Raw genomic sequence first — 19,902 nt, forward strand, 5'->3', positions numbered from 1 at the left:
GCTTCTTTTTCTATACACCACTGTCTGCAAGTGCATTCTCCCTTGTGAAGTGACAAGAAGATGTATAACCTTGACCAATTACGCTATGCTCCTGGTTTACTCCAAGAGTATGAAGGTTGTAGCTGGGCCCCATAGACATCATTGCGCACTCGGTTTCAGCTTTAATAGTCATGTGGATGTTCTAGCTCAGGGTGTCACTTTACAAAGCTTCTAATGCTGTTTGTCCTTTATCAAACTGTGTTATTTTATGGTATGCAGGAATTGTCTCATCTACTGTACATCCTCCTCATCATAGGCAATATACCTGCTTTCAGTTAGCAACTGGACTGATATTGTTTACACGTTGCTATGCTTCATCTTGAAACAGAGCTCCAAACAGTGAAATTACAGATCAATGCCAGAATTGGTACAGCTGTTGCTATAGCTTTTGAGAATGTAACACCAAAGAGACTCTGCACACGGTTCATCCTTTCTAAGGGTAATTTAACTAATGGAGAAAATCCTGCTCCAAATGAAGCTTTGGTGACAGAGATAACTATGTACAATGCCTAACAATCCCATCTGTCACTAGACAGGAACTGAAAACAGCAGGATGACAGGGTGAAAAACCGAGAAAATAACACGGCAAAAGCACCTATCAGGATTTAAAATGCTTTCCATAAGCTTGTCTGCCTGTTAATTTCTTACCCAAATCTCTTCTATCCTCCCATCACACCCTCCCCCAGCCCTCATTCATCAGCTATACAGCTTGGTAAGATGAGTTCTGGAAAAAGCTGCACACGCAAAGCAGGTGTTTCAGTATATTCAGATCTGCATCATGAAAGCACTTCAAAGAATTCTTTAATGAAAATAAAGCAACCCTATTTAACCACTCCGTGATCAGGGAATGGTGAAATTCACAAAGGTCACGTCAGTCGATAAAATGACAGCTCCATTCCCCAGTTTTGGGTGTAGGGTAGTTCAGTATTTTGTATTGTCATGAACCACTCTTTTTAATCCACCAAAGGGCTGCACACGTTTGTGACCAATGATTGTTGCAAAGTAGGGTTCAGGGAAGTAATATTTTCAGATCTACCTTGATTAACTGGACTACACATGAAGTGTTGTTGATCATTACATGGGATTAAACAGGGGTGGGTACCATCCCTTATATTTGCCCTTATGGCACCCTCCCTTCTTTGTGAATATTTCCAAACTTTGTCTCCAAAGCCGAGATGCTGGGAATGGAAAAAACAAGATAACATGGGATGAATAACAACACCCAAACTTTCCCTCCTAAACCCAAGATGTTTGAAATGGAGAAAACAAGATAATACGCAATTTTAAGTGTGCCCTACCAGGAACATACAATGCACTGGAATAAAAATAGGAAAAGCTTTATTACATCTTTAAAACAATGCTAAACAGTGCAGTGTGATGTATGTTTTAGCAATGTTTTAATAACGTAATAAAGTTTTTCATATTTTTATGCCACTGTGTTGTATGTTCCAGTTAAGGCTCACTTAAAATTGCGTATTATCTTGTTTTCTCCATTTCAAACATCTTGGGTTTAGGAGGGAAAGTTTGGGTGTTGTTATTCATTACATTACTGGAGCGTTACGTGAGTTGTATTGTTAATGTAATTGGTATCTCCAGTAAATTAGCCTTGTGTTCCGTGTGCTAATTATGAATATACTGTATCCATGCCAGTGGAATTAACTGGAGATATGTGTGTTTTGCATTTTGTTATTGGGTAAATGGCACAATAAAACATTGACTGGGATACCTTTCGACTGTATTCTTCATCATCTTCTGGATAGCTTGTGCAAACCATGTCTGGAGAGGAGGAGAATGTTGGTCCTTGGGAATAGTACTGGGAGCTGCGATAGCCATCCCTTCGAAGCTTGTCACATTCTGCTCAAAGAGGTAAAAGGAAACACATGATTACCAGCCTGGTCATTGCACGCCACAGAATAATTGTCTTTGGTATAACTACTAAGGGTCACCAAGAAATCTTATTATATGAAAAAGTTGCTAACTGTGGTATGACTTAATGCATTCTAAAGAGTAATCATCAACTTGACTTTACTTTTACTCCCAAAAGCCCAAGCTGACAGGTATATACGCTGTGAGATACATAATTGATGGTTTGCCTGCCAATGAATATTAAATTCTGTACAACCAATCTTGTAACTTACACAGGTCTGAATCACTCTACAGTCAGGATCATCAGTGCTATTTGCTGATGCAATTTTACCGCTTTCTGCATCACGTCCTTGTTAGTGGAGATAGGTTACAATGACATTGATTCCAAAGCAGCATAGAAAAGTGAAGGCAGAAAGACCGAGTGGTCCATCGAGTCTGATGATTTTTTTTTATTGTTTTTTTTTTGGGGGGGGGAGGGAGGGGTTCCATGCCAATCAAACAATTTGGAGACAGAGAGAAGATGTAGGAGGCTCAGTTGTTGAACCAGAAAATAAGTGTCACCTGCCTGCTTTCCTGTGGGGTGTAAATCTGAAGACTGACTTTACAGAACTAAAAACCCTTTAGACATACCGGTAAATGTATTTTAATTTTGGATTAAAGCGTAACTAAAAGCAAAACTTTTTTTCTTTATTTTGGATAGAGTTATAGCCCCATGTCAGGTTTTTTTGTTATCTGTGCCCCATTAACTTCCTGTCCCATAGCCAAAACAAGGAGTGAGAGAAAATCTCTCCAAAGTGAGGAATTCCTGGTGTGTCACCAGGGGCTCCAGTGCTAGTGTCTCCATTCCGCTCTATTGCTTTTCTGATGTCAACCCAAAATATGGGATTTTCTGTTACCTTCACTTTCAATTATAATGGTAAACAGGACAAATAGAGAGAGTAAATATTCATAATGGGGCACAGACAGCAATTAAATCCAGGAGTTCTAATCCCTCTCCACTCTATCCAAAACTGAACATTTTGCATTTAGTTACACTGTTAGCTGTTTTCTTTGCGAGTTCCACTTTAATATAGAAAATGTATTATGCTATGATGATCATGTAAGATCTGAATGTCTTTGTATTAGGGTAATATAAGTCCCGCTTAGTAGATTAGACCAGCCTTTCTCAACCGGGGTGCCTTGAGGTTCCTTCAGGGGTGCGTTGGCAATGTCCAAAATTGCCCAAAACTTGTATACAAGCCAGCGGGTGGAATAAGCCTGCCTTTTAGTTACACAAAGCCACAGGTTTTCATAGTGCACCATTACGACCTTATAGCTGCTGGCGTCCTGACAACCAATGACATCATCAGTGGATAAGGAGGATGTCGGCTGCCTGCACAGCATTCTAGTTTGCCCCTCCCCTGCCCCTTTCCATCAGTGCTGGGGTCACATTAGCTCGGTGATGGAGAAAAACTGAGAGAGAAGAGAAACACTGGAATACTAGTCAGTACCAGTGTGCAAAAGTGTATTTGCTTTGGAAGAATAAATCCCCTCTAATGCTGGGTGTCCTACATGTGTGGTTGTTGCTGTTTTATATAAAACTATTAAAATAGTTTTTCACATTTTAGAATGGGGTGCCCTTTTAAAATTATGGACAGTTTAGAGCAGCAATGGGCAAACTACGGCCCGCGGGCCGTATACGGCCCGGCAGACCTTTTAATCCGGCCTGCGGATGTGGCTGTCAGGATGTGTGTAGGCGGGGCAGCGTGATGAACGTGAGGGGAGCTAGGTTCCTCTCACAGTCCGCCCTGAAGACCGGAACGGCGCGGGAACACGGCGAGAGGAACGCGCGGAGCAAAGGTAAGTGAATTGACACAGGGGGGACTTGGCTTACTACTTGGGGGGGAATAGTACTGTGGGGGATGAAATACTATAAGAGGGATGAATTAATATGGGGGATGAATTAATATGGGGAATGAATTACTGTAGGGGGGATGAATTACTATGGGGGATGAATTACTATATGGGGGATGAATTACTATGGGGGATGAATTACTATAGGGGATGAATTACTATAGGGGGGATGAATTACTATGGGGGATGAATTACTATAGGGGGGATGAATTACTATGGGGGATGAATTACTATATGGGGAATGAATTACTATATGGGGGATGAATTTTTATGGGGGATGAATTACTATGGGGGATGAATTACTATAGGGGGGATGAATTACTATGGGGGATGAATTTCTATATGGGGGATGAATTACTATATGGGGGATGAATTACTATGGGGGATGAATTACTATGGGGGATGAATTACTATATGGGGGATGAATTACTATGGGGGATGAATTACTATGGGGGATGAATTACTATGGGGGATGAATTACTATATGGGGGATGAATTACTATGGGGGATGAATTACTATATGGGGGATTAATTACTATGCTTACTATGGGAGAATATTACTATAGTTACTATGGATGACACATACACATCATTCATCTACTCTTGGTCCCGCCCCCGGGTCCAATATATGAACCCATTGCGGCCCTCAAGTCAAAAAGTTTGCCCACCCCTGGTCTAGAGGCACCCCATTTTAGAATGGGGTGCCTCAAGACTGTCCATAATTTTAAAGGGTGCCTCGGGACTGTCCATAATTTTAAAGGGTGCCTTGACTGAAAAAAGGTTGAGAATCACTGGATTACAGTAGATGATCCTTGAAGTATATTTCAACATTCAGCTCAGTGTAAGGATTTCCAGCACATACAGTTTCATTCAAAATATATCTATGTGTTATTTTGCTGACACATTAAATAAGCCTATGTATATTTTGGTACATCTAGTTCAAAGCTGTCATCTTCAGTGAGACATAATAAACATCTTTTTTTACCATCCAGCAAATTATGCATCCCTAAGCCGGAAACTCTTCCTGCGAAACACATAACATGTATTAGATGTTATGTCTGAATCATTTCTGTACGCTTGGTAAATCAAAGCAATAGAGAAGGAGCTTGACCTGAACAGACAGACGCATCTGATTTTTATTTTATATATCTGTAAACCACACTAAACCCCTTATTCATTTCAATCCAGATCATTATGTCATCACATCTGTCTGAAGTAACTGAACTGGACCCTCAATGAATAGGCTCATTGTACAAATATTCAGCACTTGTATTTCCTATTGACCTATTCATAAAGATCACAGTAAGTGATACTGAATTTAAGTATACGGGTTCATGTAAGCTCACTTCTCACAAACTATACTTGTTTTTAGCCCTGAATAATATCCTATGTGCATAGTCACCCGGTTTCCGGCCTTTTGTAATACAGACTTCCTCCATGCCATGTACTCCTTGGAAAAAAGGTTAAGTAATGTAATTTGTTTTCTATCACTTGTGGGTTCTGAGCTTTCTAAAGCATGCAGGTGGACTAAGTCATGAGAAGGTTTACAATGTCACAATTGCTTGTGTATACTACATAAATTCCTGGCCCTCTACGGAAGTATACCTCGAGGGGATAATTGTGCTGATATGACAAAAACACCCAATGTATACAAAATAAAAGACTAAAAAACATCATCTTCCCTGTTTACAATGACATATGATCATCATTTTAGTTTTATAATTCTGTGAGTGCTCGGGGTATAGAGGTTTTTCGGGCAGGTAGGTGACAGTAATTTTTGCTATTTAGTGTTCTATTAATTCATAATAAAGTTCAGTAAATGGGTTCTATAAACAAACTCCATGCAAAGTTTCTGGAAGGAAAATAACTCAGAAACCAGTGCTACAGGCCCTTAATCACAATGATGATTGGTCTTTGTCTTTTAAAATTCTAAGTAACTCATCAAAAACCACTGTGAATAAGCATTCCTATTAATTCTTATCAAAATATGTTTGTCACTGAGAGTATTTTATGCTTATGCATATACAAAGCTTATGGAGCCTTGTGTACCACAAAATATTTCACATTTGCAAATGCGTATCTCTCATGCAAAGATGTTAGTCATCCTGTGTGTTACCCACATTTGCATTGCAGATGTTGCTCTACAGATCTGACTCAGCAGATACACAGGAATCCAGAAGATATTTGAAAGAACAGACTCTTTGGTTTGAACTTGAGGGAACAGGGCAGCTGGTGTATTGTGCATGAGGGGTTGGTTGGTCATCATTTGACCATGTATTTACAAACAACCTAAATGGTGCTATTAATAGGTAAAATAGTATGTGTTTGGCTTTGCTGCTTTTTTGGCACATGCTGTACATATTGTGCTACACATAGGTGCTGGCCTAAATCTGCACTCACAAAAAAGAACAATGATGAATCACAAAATAAAATCCAAATGCGCCAATTGATTTTTGCTGTGAGTATATCAGTTTTGGTTAGTTGTCATTGAATGCCATAGAAAGATTGGTTTTGATCAGTTGGTTTTGGCATGTAATACACATGGAGAAAGTAAAGCCTATCTATATTTTATCCCTTACAGCCTATGCATCCATTAAATAGCTGTTAACAGTGATCCCCACATGTGAAAAAATGAGAATGTATCCAGGAGGACCACAGTCTACTTCCACCCCACCAGTGTGATGCCATTGGCAGGAAGTACATCAACCAGTAGTCTCTAGCCAAGGCCCATACTGTACCTCTACAACACAGAGGAGACACTTTGTACTTTGGTGAAAAGATCACTCTGACAGATATCACCTCTTGCTCATATTAGGTTGTCATCGGTAACATGCAAAGACACATGAGACCAGAGACCACCCAGCCTTGACAAAGACCCACTTCTGTTGGTAATCTCAGTGATCTGAGAGGTGGTGGATGGGGGCACCTTCAGCTTGCATTACATTGGTGGCACTGGTACCTATCAACTTGCAAGTCTGAGTTGCTATTTGCATGGAACAAATGGTTCCTATTAAGCAATGGGAGAAAGAAATGGATCCAACATCACTGTTAAGCTGTATAGTTGTACTGCAAAGCCATGCTTTTATAAAATCCTGCTTGAGTTGGTCATAGGTGTACTCAGTGTTGTACACTGTTCTCTGAACTGGGTGCAAACCTTGCTAATAGTAAAGCTGCCTGCTGAAGAATGGAAGCTGCCATTTGTATTCCTTACTGTGAGGTAAACCAGCCTTTCTCAACCAGGGTGCCTTGAGGTTTCTTCAGGGGTGCCCTGGCCAAATGTCTAAAAATTGCCCAAAACTTGTATACAAAGCAGTGGGTGGAACAAGCCTGCCTTTTAGTTACACAAAGCCACAGGTTTTCATTGTGCACCATTACGACCTTCTAGCCGCCTACATCCTGACAACAAATGACATCATCAGTTGATAAGGATGTCAGCTGCCTGTACAGCATCCTAGTTTGACCTTTCCCTGCCCCTCTCCATCAGTCCTGGGGTCACATTAGCTCAGTGATGGAGAAAAACTGAGGGAGAAGAGAAACACTGGAATACTAGTCAGTACCAGTGTGCAAAAGTGTATTTGCTTTGGAAGAATAAATCACCTCTAATGTTGGGTGTCTTATATGTGTGGATGTTGCTGTGTTATATAAAACTATGGGGGACACACTGGATGCGTTCAGCTGCCACAGTGCTTTTGCTGGGCATCATGTGCATCTCTGTGCCATGGGATCCTTCCAGTCACACTTGCCCTTAATCTATCCACTGCTATATCTGCTCCTACTTGGGAGACTCTGTAATTTATAGTTATAAAGCAGCCTTGACATGAGCACGGCACCTTACGCATGTATTTGCAAATGTGTGCAAACAAAACCCTTTTTTTTAACGTGAATTTTTAGACAGGTTTAATTTAGTTGTTTTGCAGGCTGGCTGGTAAGTGCGCTGGCAAATCTTTTTGTTTGTGACATGCGTTGCCCTTCCATGTGTACCTTACCGCAAAGGTTAGTTATAGGTTGTGGTGGTTGCAACTTTTTTGTACAGTTGGTTGAATTAAAGAGGTTAATTGGATCCTGTCTAAATTGGCCCTAGTATGTGTATGTATGAATGTAAGTTAGGGACCTTCGTTTGTACACCCCTTGAGGGTTAGGGACTGATGTGAATGTACAATATATATGTAAAGTGCTGCGTAAATTGACAGCGCTATATAAGTACCTGAAATAAAATAAATAAATTGGGCACAGGGACGCACTGGATGCCTTCAGCTGCTATTGTGCTTTTGCTGGGTGTGAAGTGTGTCCCTGTGCCTTTGAGAGGTAGTTTTCCTCCAAGACCTGCCCTTAATCTATCCACTGCTATATGTGCTCATAATTGGGAGACTGAAATTTATAGAGTTAGAACCGCAATATACAGAGGAGCTTTGACGTGGCTTATGCATCTATTTGCAAATGTATGCAAACAAAACTCTGTTTTTAACATGAATTGTTCGACAGGGTCAGTTTGGTTGTTTTGCAGACTGGCTGGTAAGTGAGCTGGGAAATTTTTTCTTTGTGACACGTGTTGCCCTTCCATGTACATCTTACTGCAAAGGCTAATTATAGGTTGGAGTGGTTGCCACTTTTGTGTACAGACAGAAAAATATGTGCTTATTTTTAAAAAGTCCTCAGTAGGCTATGTGATTTATGAGGGAAGGTTCACTAATTTTATCAATGTCTTTGGTCCAGCCATCACTATCAATAAATGCAACCATTCAGATATGTTTGTACTACTCTACCACCACTGTAGCTAAATATTCACATTAAAATATCAGATTCTATCAGCAGCTTACACTGCATTCATAGATTTTGCAATTTCATGGAACATTCAAGGTCTTGGGAACCACATGGAGATTTCCCATACAAGGTTGACATTCCCACTAAGACTGAACCAGCACTATATATGTTACTTGGGTTATAGGGAATCATGATGGACATTCCAAGCTGAAATAATTCCCTCTGGGCTCTAACAGGAACATTATAAAAGACTGAGCCCTGGTTCACACTGATGTGGTGAGAATTCATCAGAGTCGCACCCCGTTCATGCGAACCGCTTCGGATTTGTATGCTGAGTTAACAAGACCCCGGAAGCAGTCCGCAAAACGCAGTGCGATGTGCAGAATCAGATTGCATAGATGTGAATACCTATGTGATCCGATTCTAGTGCGGACCCAAAAAAGGGTCCTGCACGTTTTTGGTGTGGGTGCGGTGCGAATAGAGCCATACAAAATGTATGGCTCCAATCGCATTGCACACAAATCGCATCTGATTTGCACAGGAATGTGGTGCGGTTCCTGTGTGAATCACATGCGATATACCACAACGCATATATGTGAACCCAGGCTTAACAATGTTGAGAAATATTCGCCAACTGGTCAGTTTATATACTATACTCCAGCCAGTACCACATTTCAGAGGCCTGAAGCCAGAGAATGAAGCAATTCAGAGATGGATAGCATGCCTGGGCAGGTGTGGTGAATTTCTTTTAGGGGTATATAAAGCAATAAAACCTTTTACAATAACTCATTAGCTCATGCTTTGTAGCATGAGGCAGTCATTCCCACGCAAACAAATTCCATGCCTACATACAAATGACAAAGGCCGCATGAGGTGAATATATTGTCCCTTTATGGGAAAGCACAAACTCTTAAAATAAAGACAGTTCAAAGACAACCTGACATTTTGTGTTATTGTAAAAACAAGGAATCGTTTTCACATGGTTGGAGAATGAGATGAGCCTGCTTTCATGTTTGCACCTGTAAACGCAGAGTTTAGTAATTCTATCCCTCAACTTCCAGCCTCACTTTTATCAGTGGAAGTCTTCATCCATTAAAGGAAAGAACTGTTTTATTCACTTTAGTACTGGGCAACAATAAAAGGGCAATCATGCATCTCATGGCTTCTTTGATATATTTACATTGATTTTGCCCAATAAAAAAAATAAATCCTTGAATTAATCATATTGCACAAAAATTGCAATATTTAAAGGGTTTTCCTCTATCAGCAAGAGGAAATACCAATTTTACAGGAATTATACCATAGCGCGGGTTTGTTTCTTTTAGACCCAGATGAAAATTCTGGGGAGGGCTTTTCAAACTTATATTCACTATGGCATCACTAAACATTTTCTGCCATTGTAGTCTGTTTAAAACTGAACTTTAGCCAAATATAACAAGATAAAAATGAATAGCCCACTAAATGATAAAATAACAAAACCATCTTTTTTGCTATATTCAGATTCAGTTCAAAGGTTTCCCCCTGCAGTACTTTTTTTTTGCTGCTAGATGTTCTTAGACTGAACCTGCATCATTTAACTTACTTCCTCTGAGACCAGGACTCCATGGACCTGACCCAGCCTGTTTATGGAAAATGAAAAGAGAAGTAGCACTGTGATGAGCTCATTTTTCTGTCACTCAGAGTTCTCTTCCTATCAGCTCATGAACTGATTGGTTCCTTGTACTGATTCATCCTCTCACACTCAAGCCATGCTGCACAGGTATCACAAAAGACTAATACCAGGTAACAATCAGGTACTTACATGGCTCTGTATATTTTGCTTTATCTGCCTAGAGTGTAGTTTTAATATTGCTCAATGTTTAGAGTCTGTGTATTTTTTTTAATGGCTGGGGAGGCCTTGTGTAATTTGCTTGTCCTGTTCTATTACATGTACACTAAATGCTTTTTTTGTCCACATAGATTCATACATTTGAATAACTAGATGTGCCAAATGAGAATTGGGGATGCATATATTAACCACTTGCCCGCCAGAGGATTTACCCCCTTCCTGACCAGGCTCTTTTTTGCGATACGGAACTGTGTTATTTTAACTGACGGTTGCCCGGTCATGCAACGCTGTACATAAATGAAGCTTATGTCCTTTTTTCCCACAAATACAGCTTTCTTTCGGGGGCATTTGATCACCTCTGCATTTTATTTTTTTGCGCTATAAACAAAAAAAGACCAACAAATGCTACAAAACATTTCCAATAAAAAAATTTAAAACTCAAATTTCGTCATAAATTTAAAATGTATTCTGCTACATGTCTTTGCTAAAAAAAAAAATCCCAATACGTGTAAATTAATTGGTTTACACGAAAGTTATAGTGTCTACAAATGGCTGTATATATGCTGGAATTATTTTTTTTATACTAGTAATGGTGGCGATCAGCGACTTACAGCAGGACTGTGGGACTGTGGTGAGCATTCGGACACTGGGTGGGAACTGACTAACTGCCATTGACATCCCCAGTGACTAATAAAAAGCACTGACACTGTACTAATGACACTGGGCAGGAAGAGGTTAACTTTTGGGCACTCAAAGGATTAACTGTGTGTTCTGTGTGTTTTACTATGTGTGCTGTGTGTTGTCTTACTACAGAGACATGCTGCTTTGTATTTCTCTGCTGTCAATAGAAATACAAAGCAGCATGTCTTTGCTTGCAGTGGAGAGACCTGTGTTGTTTACACACAGGTTTCTCCCCTGTCAGCTTTACACGGTGATCGCCAGGTACCGGCGGGGATTTCTAGCCAGGACCAGGTGATCGACATCCGTAGTCGCCAATGGTGGCGCGGGTAGGGCGGCGCACGCACCCCCTACCCAGAAATACAAATCACGTGTATATACGTGATTTTCCGCAGCCCTGTCACCCTGTAGTAGTAGTTCAGCTATAGGGTGGGGGACAAACGGTTACTTTATTGACACAACTTAACAGACGGCAGTCTGGGGCTAGTCATATAGTAAAAAAAATTCATAATCCACCCTTTCATGGCCATACTTTCGCAGAGGAGATCTGCCATCTCTATCCTTGCCTGTAACTAAAAAAATATGAGCGTAACAAAACAGGAGTTGATTGATGAACCAGGGCACAATGCCTCTCTGTGAACTCCTCTTTGTGTGTGCTTTAGATCTGTTTATAAGCAGCATAAAGCAAAATGACAGATAGTTTTTTTATATTCTTACAGGAGAATTACCAGAGATTGCCAACCTTAATCAATGGCAATTTCCTGTCACTGCTGCAGTCTGCTGCACAACACAGCTTTTCTGAAAAGTCGCTAGAGTGTGAGCTTTTCAAGATCATTCAGTGGATTAAATCCAGCTCAAGTACAATCTAAATTCTGCCAATATTTATATGTATGTTGCATAACTTTGTGGCACCAACCAGAGTATTGTTAGGCTTAGAGATAAACTTACAAGATATTAAACAGACAATATTTCAAATCTGTTCATTATTGTAAGGAAATGTTAGCTCTCAGTCATGTGACCCAGATATTTGGCTCAGGTTCCAAAAAAAAGTTATATATATGCATGTGTTTGTGTCCATATCTTAGAGAACCAGGTTAGATCAGGTTCCCACATCTGCATAATGTTGCCAATCTAGCAATAACCAAATCCAAGCCACTATTGTGAATTTTCTTTCTATCTGTCTGACAATATATTCACCACCTGCCCAGTGAAAAGATCATTCTTTTTTTCTCACCAAGAACAGAAAAATGAAATGATCAGTCATGGAGATTTTATAGCATGTGATCAATGTTCAGCTTAGGGCTGGTTGCTATGATTAATGGGATTGATGCTCAAAAGGGTGCATCCACAATGAAAATGAAGTACTGTGTAGCCAGATTTTTTTTTTCGTTCCAACACCACCCGCAAAATTAATGCAAAGCAAAGACTGTTGGGCAATTCAAACTAAAGAAAACATTTATAAACAGAGGTCATCTATAGAGAAAAGCACACATCAAAATGGTCAGTAGAATATACTATGGGCAAATGCCGGTAAATGCAATCATTTATTTATTACAGGTACTTATATAGCGCCATCAATTTACGCAGCACTTTACATATATATATTGTACATTCACATCAGTCCCTATCCCTCAACGGGCATACAATCTGAAGTCCCTGACTTACATTCATACATATACAAACTAGGGCCAAATTAGACAGGATCCAATTAACCTACCAGCATGTCTTTGGAGTGTGGGAAGAAACCGGAGTACCCAGAGGAAACTCACACAGGCACAGGGAGAACAATCAAACTCCAGGCAGGTGGTTGGGATTATCTTTTTTTTGTACAAGTAATGCTTGGCATTGTCATCCCAACCATTAAGTCTCCAAATCAGCCCCTTACGAATGAGCAGAATATCTGACGTATAGCGAGGCTCAGGAGCTGGGAGAATGGGCTCGAGCTTAAAATTATGATAAATGTTTGTTTTTTCTTTCTTTGAAATAACAAACATATCATACTTACCTGCTCTGTGCAATGGTTTTGCACAGAGCAGCCTCAATCCTTCACTTCTCAAGTCCCCCAATGGTCCTTCTGGTTCCTCCCCCCTGCTGTGTGCCCTTACAGCAAGCTGCTTGCTCTAGGGAAAATAATGCGTGCTCGCTCCCGAGCTGCCTCAGTGTGTCTATGGGACACACAGAGCATGGCTCAGTACCGCCACTTGCTCCCTCCTCCTTACTGACAGCAGCAGGAGCTATTGGCCTCGCTGTGTCTCAGCCAATGAGGAAAGAGAGACCCAAGGGAGCTTCAGTTCTCATGCACACTGCTGGATTGGGATTGGGCTCAGGTAAGTATAAGGGTGGAGTGGGATTACACACTGAAGATTTATCACCTTCATGCATTACAGCCACTTTAACTTCTACAGAATAAATAAAAATGTACACAGCTCCAGATCAGTTGATCAACTGGACATATGGCTTTCACTGACATAACCTTCGAACATGCATTTTTTAATCAAATGCTCAATTTCCCAAACATGTGGCAGGTTTATTAAAAAAAAAAAAGTAATATAATTAAAATAGCAAACCTACCTCTATATTATTTGTAATTATTGTATTATCACCTGTCAGCTTGGTGTAAAATCAATTTGGTCCTAGCAGTACATCTACTTTAAAATGCCCTTTATAGGTAAACCAGCCATATGGGCATATTCTATAGATCAGACAGGATTTTCCCAATCAATACAATTTCCATGATGGCAGGTTTAAACATGTGGGAAGACAAAGGGCATCTGTGCAAACCTGACCGTGACCCCTCAATCCCATAGAAAACACCATGATACATTCCAATCCAGTATTGGTCACAGCAGTTCACCCAGCCATGAATTGCAGACAAACGTCTGCTACAGGTAAGCTGACTATATGTGATAACATGGACACATTTGATGGATCAGACTGGATTTTCCAAAGCAGCACGTTTCCATTTTGACAGATTTTATACATGTGGGAAAGCAGAGGGCATCTGTGCAAACCCAACTGACCCCTCCACCTCACAAAGAACACCCTGTTACCTTCCAGCCCACCAATGCAATGTGAGATTAGTAATAAGACAGCATAAGCTCTTAAGAAGGATTAGAATCCATAGTGCTGAGACAAGACATCCAAACCTACACGGTAGTTAGATATTCAGTATGATCAGTGACAGCTATACATGTATCTTTCTTTAAATGAATTACCTTGATGAATTAGGCTTTAACCTAAACCTAGAACAATACATGCTGCATTCTAGTGTGGTCCTCCAGACTGATAGGCCATAGTAAGAATTCTAAAATCTTTTGGGAGGTGTGTTAATTCTTGACATTGACATTTACAAAATGTTATCTGGTCAGCAGTTTGTGTATCTGTTTCCTGGTCTTCAATGTGTAATCCAATTTTAAAGCATAACTTCATCATCTGGTAAATTTGGTATTAAAGTGTTACTAAACCTACAACAGAAAACAGGTCTATGTATGTAGTAAAGAATGTTTGTTATACTCACTATGGAACCCAAGGGGTTAATCTGCTGCTGCATTGTGTAAAAAGGATGTTTGATCCTGTCTTCTCTGATCCTCTCCTTTTTCTACTGTCCCCAATCCATCTCCTGATAAAACAGAGCCTTGAGGGCAAGCTGCACTTACACAGTTTGGTGTGTATTGCTAGACAGTTTTTTTTCTTGGGAGAGTGCATGTGATCAGCACAGGGCCAATCAGCACTGTCTAGACAAAGGGTCAGGGGTTATGCCAGTGGTTCTCAACCTTCCTAATGCCATGACCCTTTAATACAGTTCCTCATGTTGTGGTGACCCCCAACCATAAAATTATTTACCCAGTAATTATAATTCATGAGTGTCGTTTTACCTCCAATACTGCTGCTTTCAACACAGTAGCTGCTTTTCACAGAGTAGCTGCTTTCAACACAGCAGCTGCTTTCTAAACAGTAGCTGCTCTTTACACATCGGAAATATGTGTTTTCTGATGGTCTTAGGGGACCCCTGTGAAAGGGTCGTTCGACCCCCAAAGGGGTCGCGACCCACAGGTTGAGAACCACTGGGTTATGCAGCCTCATAGGACAATCAGGGGAGAATGAAAACTCCTCCTACAAGCTTTAACCAGTGCTCTGCTGGACACTGATATAAGTCACAAGACTGCTCTAACTGCTGATGAGAAAAGGGATTTAGCTTATATTTAGTTTATATTTACTAAAATAATTGCATTTCCATGTTCTGTGTACTGTGGGAGACCAGATATGGTGGATACAGGTTCCTGTGTTTAGTAACAGTTTAAGTGAATAGAGTGCAATAATATGTAAGCAGAATATCGGTTTCATCCTGTCTGTAATGTTTTTGAGGAATCCATTGTCTCCAGTGTTATTTATTCTCTCTTGAGAAGAGGAAATTAAGGGGGAATATGATCAACATGTATAAATACCTAAGTGGTCCATATAGTGAACTTGGTGTAGAATTATTCACACAGAAGACAAGATGGCATTCTTTACATCTGGAGGAAAGGAGATCTAATCTCTAAAATATGGAAAGGCTTCTTCACAGTAAGAGCTGTGAAAATGTGGAATAGACTCCCTCAAGAGCTGGTTCTGGCCAGCTCAGTGGATTGTTTTTAGAAAGACCTGAATTCTTTCTTAAATGCATATAATATAACTAGATATTAATATTTATAGGTAAAGATAATCCAGGGAATATCCAATTACCTCTTGAAGGCTCAGGAAGAATTTTTTTCCCCCACTGGACCAAATTAGATTATGCTCTATTGGGTTTTTTTGCCTTTCTCTGGATCAACTGTGGGTATAGGACAGAGTATATGAAGGTTTTCTATTTGTGTGTGTGTTTTCTGTTGGTTGAACTGGATGGATTTGTGTCTCTTTTTAGCCAATTTAACTATGTAAATGTAATGTGCCATAGAATTTTGTCTACATGTGTCAAATATTACTATCTTTACTAGTACGTGAATGATTTACCCAACTTTCCCACAGTAAAGATATTTCACTAGGTCCAAATGACACTTGAATTGCTATTACAAACATAAAGAAACAAGATAATCTACAGCTACATGTAAGAGAAAAGGGAATGTATAGTCATTTAGGTTTCTGCTCACATTATGTAATTGATAAGTCAAAGTTGATTGGCTGCTACTTACCTCGCAGAACAGTTTTCAGGTTCACTTTGGCTTGCTTGTGCAAATCCTCTACGCATGGAGGCCTGGATGAGGGAAGGAAGACATTTTCTTGTTGGTGCCAAGATGCCGTGTAGTGGACTGTCCACTTGTTTTCTTCATCTAGATTGGAAACAGCTGGAAAGATGGAAAGAATGCTCTTATTAGTTATTGTTCGAACTTGAGAAACACTTCAAGAAGGTAGAACAATATTGATAATGGCTAGCAGACATCTTCCTTAGAAGATTAATCTAATGGACTGAAGAACTTGAGTGGTGCACACCTTTAATTAGGGGGTAATGATTGGCCAGATTTCACAGAGACTTTTCCAATTTGGAAAATATCTGTGTGCAGTAACAAGAACTTCAGATATTAAAACCGCTTGCCATCACTTCATAGGTGTACCCCTGAATGGTTCAATCCTCATTCAAGCAACATGTTCATCACGGTGGAATTGTTCCATCTATGGGAAGTATACAAGCTACAATAATAATCTGCTTATTTTGTTTAGTGCTATAACTTTAGGATGCCTAAAGATGATTTTTCATTTTCTTGTCCCTAGTCAGCATTCAGCTTGAGAAAACTGATAAATAAACAAACATCTGGTACTCGTTGCTTTAAGCAGATGGCACAACTGTCTACTGAGCTGTGGCAAAGATTTGGCCTTCGGCATATGGGTAATTTTTAAACGAATGGCCCAGGTAAGCATTTCTGTTCATTTCTTCAAGGTTACCATTTCATTATAAATGTAGTAGTGAAATTATTACCACACGACAACCCAATAAATATACTAAAATGTTCTGTTAACAATGGGCCACTAAATGACAACTTAAGGCAACATTTTCAGACTTTTTTTTTTAATGGCAGTGCAATAGACTTCAGCAATCAGATTTCAGTTTTCTGGAACCTGCTGTGTAAAAGAGTAATTATAATTGTATGCCATGGGTTAATCCCTTGTGCACTTTGTCTTGTTAAAGTGTATCTGTAGAGATAGCCATTGTATGCAAATTTTTGATATCAAGGGGAGGGTGTTTTTTGGTGTCTGTGTCCCAATTGTGGAGACTCACTACTCTTTTTGAATTGGTAACTATTGTCCTCTAGAAAGAAAGGGGAAATCCAAAATTGCAGTGTTGTCCCCAAAACAGGAAAGAGGAAAAGGAGAAATCTCTAAAGGGGATACCTGTTTTGGGGACAATTGTCAGGGAAATTGCTTTGGGAGATTTCCTTTTGCTTTCTGCTGGGTCTGTGGGAAGGAAATTTCCCCAGTTGTATAAAGACAGCAAAAAAAATGGACAGGGGTTGCTTACTCTATCCAAAACTTAAAAATGTTTTGGCTATACATACACTTAAAATGGGTATAGTTTTTTCTTTAATAGTGGGATTTGATAGAATTAAGGATCCCCCGATGCACATTAACCTTTGTGCTACTAAATGGACCCAATGAAGGTATCCTAAAAGCTGATGAACTGGTTAACTAGGAAGAAACTGGATAATTAATGCAATTACACACTAAAACCAAGATTAGAAGGATTAAGGGATGGAAGCGTGCCAACGTCCATTGCCTCCATTTCTAAAACCAATTCTCTGTCACAAAAACAACTTTGTTTTAACTTCATTTAGTACATAGTCCATTGCTGTCAATAGAACTTTAGCCTTCTAGAACACTGTTCTGGTATAAAATGAAGTATGTGCAGTTTCCTTGCCAACTAAGTAGCAAGCACATTATGCTATTATACTACAGAGAACAAAGATAGATTTTATATTGAGCTGTCATGTACTGAAGGCTTAACATGTTCCTGCGACAGCTCAGAAAAGTGATCATACCAAATTATTATTAGACCAACAATACCATCTGCTATACCATTCTCTCCAATAAAACAACTGATATGAAATGGGAAACAAAGCATAGCACTGAAGGAAGGCTAGTTTCATTTGCTCATAAAATTTTCACCTCCTCTGGTGCCTAGGTAACTACACTAATATCCTTTCCACGAGCCATGCCTGAAATCTGCTGCCATGGATATACACAGCAAGAAATGGAGCCACACCATCCCCTGGGACACGTGTCAGGTGCAGACAGCAAGTGGCAATACGTTCTAACATGTAGCCATATGGATACAAAGATAGAGGTTATCATATTGCATTACGTAAGGGACATCAGCATTTGACTAAATGGAACCGGCTGAGAAATAATAAAAGCTGTATCAGTGAACAAATGAGTTTGTTCATAAGGAGACATGCACCCAACAAAGGATCTGCATTGTGCTTGTTAGAAGCTCCTCCATATTTTACAACCTAGTTGAAAAGTTTTGCAACTCCATAATTGTTAAGCTGGTTGTAAAATGGAAACAGAAAAAAGTTCAAAGAGAAGAAGCTTTAATTGTTTGTCATTAAAAGAGATAAAGGTTAATCATTAGGATACAGAAGCAAATTATCAATTAGCCAACAACAACAGAGGGATCAGCACTGACAAAACTCAGACTACTAAAACCACGGGAGGGCTAAGAAGAGCCTCTGGATATTCACTACTTGTTTTATTTATGTTTATTACTTCTTTTACCTAGGACACCAGGTGATAGGAAGGATTAACTGCAAAACAAATGTTTTTATAAAGAAGAATCCATTGCATAAACTCAAGCACTTTAATGGTAAAAGGTGTATACACTCCTGGTGCTGACCTTATCTTGAAAGAAAAATAATGATGGTGGTATAAATCCAACCTGGATGATGGATCCTTAGGTCCGTCAGTGGGTTTTGCAGAGATTGCATATACTGTATATGTAATTTCCACATTTGGTCAGATTAGAAGAGCCACCCTAGTTTTGTATGTTGCTAGGTATTATTGGTCATCATTTAAATACTCTACAATGGTTAACATAGTGCGGAAGATAAAATACATTGTACAATTGTATTCGTCATTGATATGTGACCCTTATGGTCGGGCAGGTTCATGGAGTAATCTGAAGGGATGACTATTTTTTGTCCATCATAGGTGGAATGTTAGACACAGCTGTGTCAGTAAAATACATCCCTATGTTTTGTAATCTCTAGAGATCATTCAAGAGAAATAACCTTCACCTACAGCTACTACTGAGGAAATATATCATGCACTACTAACCAGAACTATAATGGGTGCCTCCAGAGCCTATGTAAGCATAAACAAGGTTGGAAAGATATGTCAGTGTTGGCACAAAGAATCCGATACACTAGATGCTCTCTTCAGGGTGGCTCTTACCCTTTGCATACAAAGGTTAAAGTGCTTATCATTGCAGAAAAGCCTTGCACATTGCTATGGCAACCTTTACCATCCCATTTGTGATTCCTATTGCTCAATGCAATACTAAATTATACAATTAGGAAGAACAATCCCTTAAAAATATTGATAGTTATTGTAATTTAATAATTTCTAGACCAATTAATGTTATAATACTAAGAATGACAAGTCTCTTAGCAAGTGCATGCTCTCTTCTCTGTAAAGCTTTCAATAGCATGCTGCTCCCACTCTATTGTTCAATAACTTGTGCTTAGGCTAGCTCTCCAGAGCTGGTGTAAACTGCAGTACAAATCCTCATTCAACAAAGCTTTTCCTAGGCATGTTGAGAGGATCGGGGAAAGCCTGAAAATTAATTACAGCTATTAGTTATCTGCACTGCA

At 39.6% G+C, this 19,902-nt stretch overlaps 1 protein-coding gene across 8 annotated transcripts in view; it reads right to left on the minus strand.

The window, feature by feature from the left end:
• The window catches only part of NHSL1 (NHS like 1), a 264,179-nt gene that overhangs the window by 33,962 nt on the left and 210,315 nt on the right, over positions 1-19,902 (minus strand). For all 8 annotated transcript variants that reach the window (XM_089676245.1, XM_089676244.1, XM_089676242.1 and 5 more), the window contains exons 2-3: positions 16,234-16,386; positions 1,766-1,893 (exon numbers count right to left, since the gene is read on the minus strand). In XM_089676245.1, the coding sequence (XP_089532371.1) occupies positions 1,766-1,893; positions 16,234-16,386 (281 nt within the window). The remainder of the gene's footprint in view (positions 1-1,765; positions 1,894-16,233; positions 16,387-19,902) is intronic.

The sequence above is a fragment of the Staurois parvus genome, unplaced genomic scaffold (assembly GCF_062004578.1).
Source record: "Staurois parvus isolate SC_StPar_1 unplaced genomic scaffold, SC_StPar_1.0 ptg000165l, whole genome shotgun sequence".
Lineage (NCBI taxonomy): Eukaryota > Metazoa > Chordata > Amphibia > Anura > Ranidae > Staurois > Staurois parvus.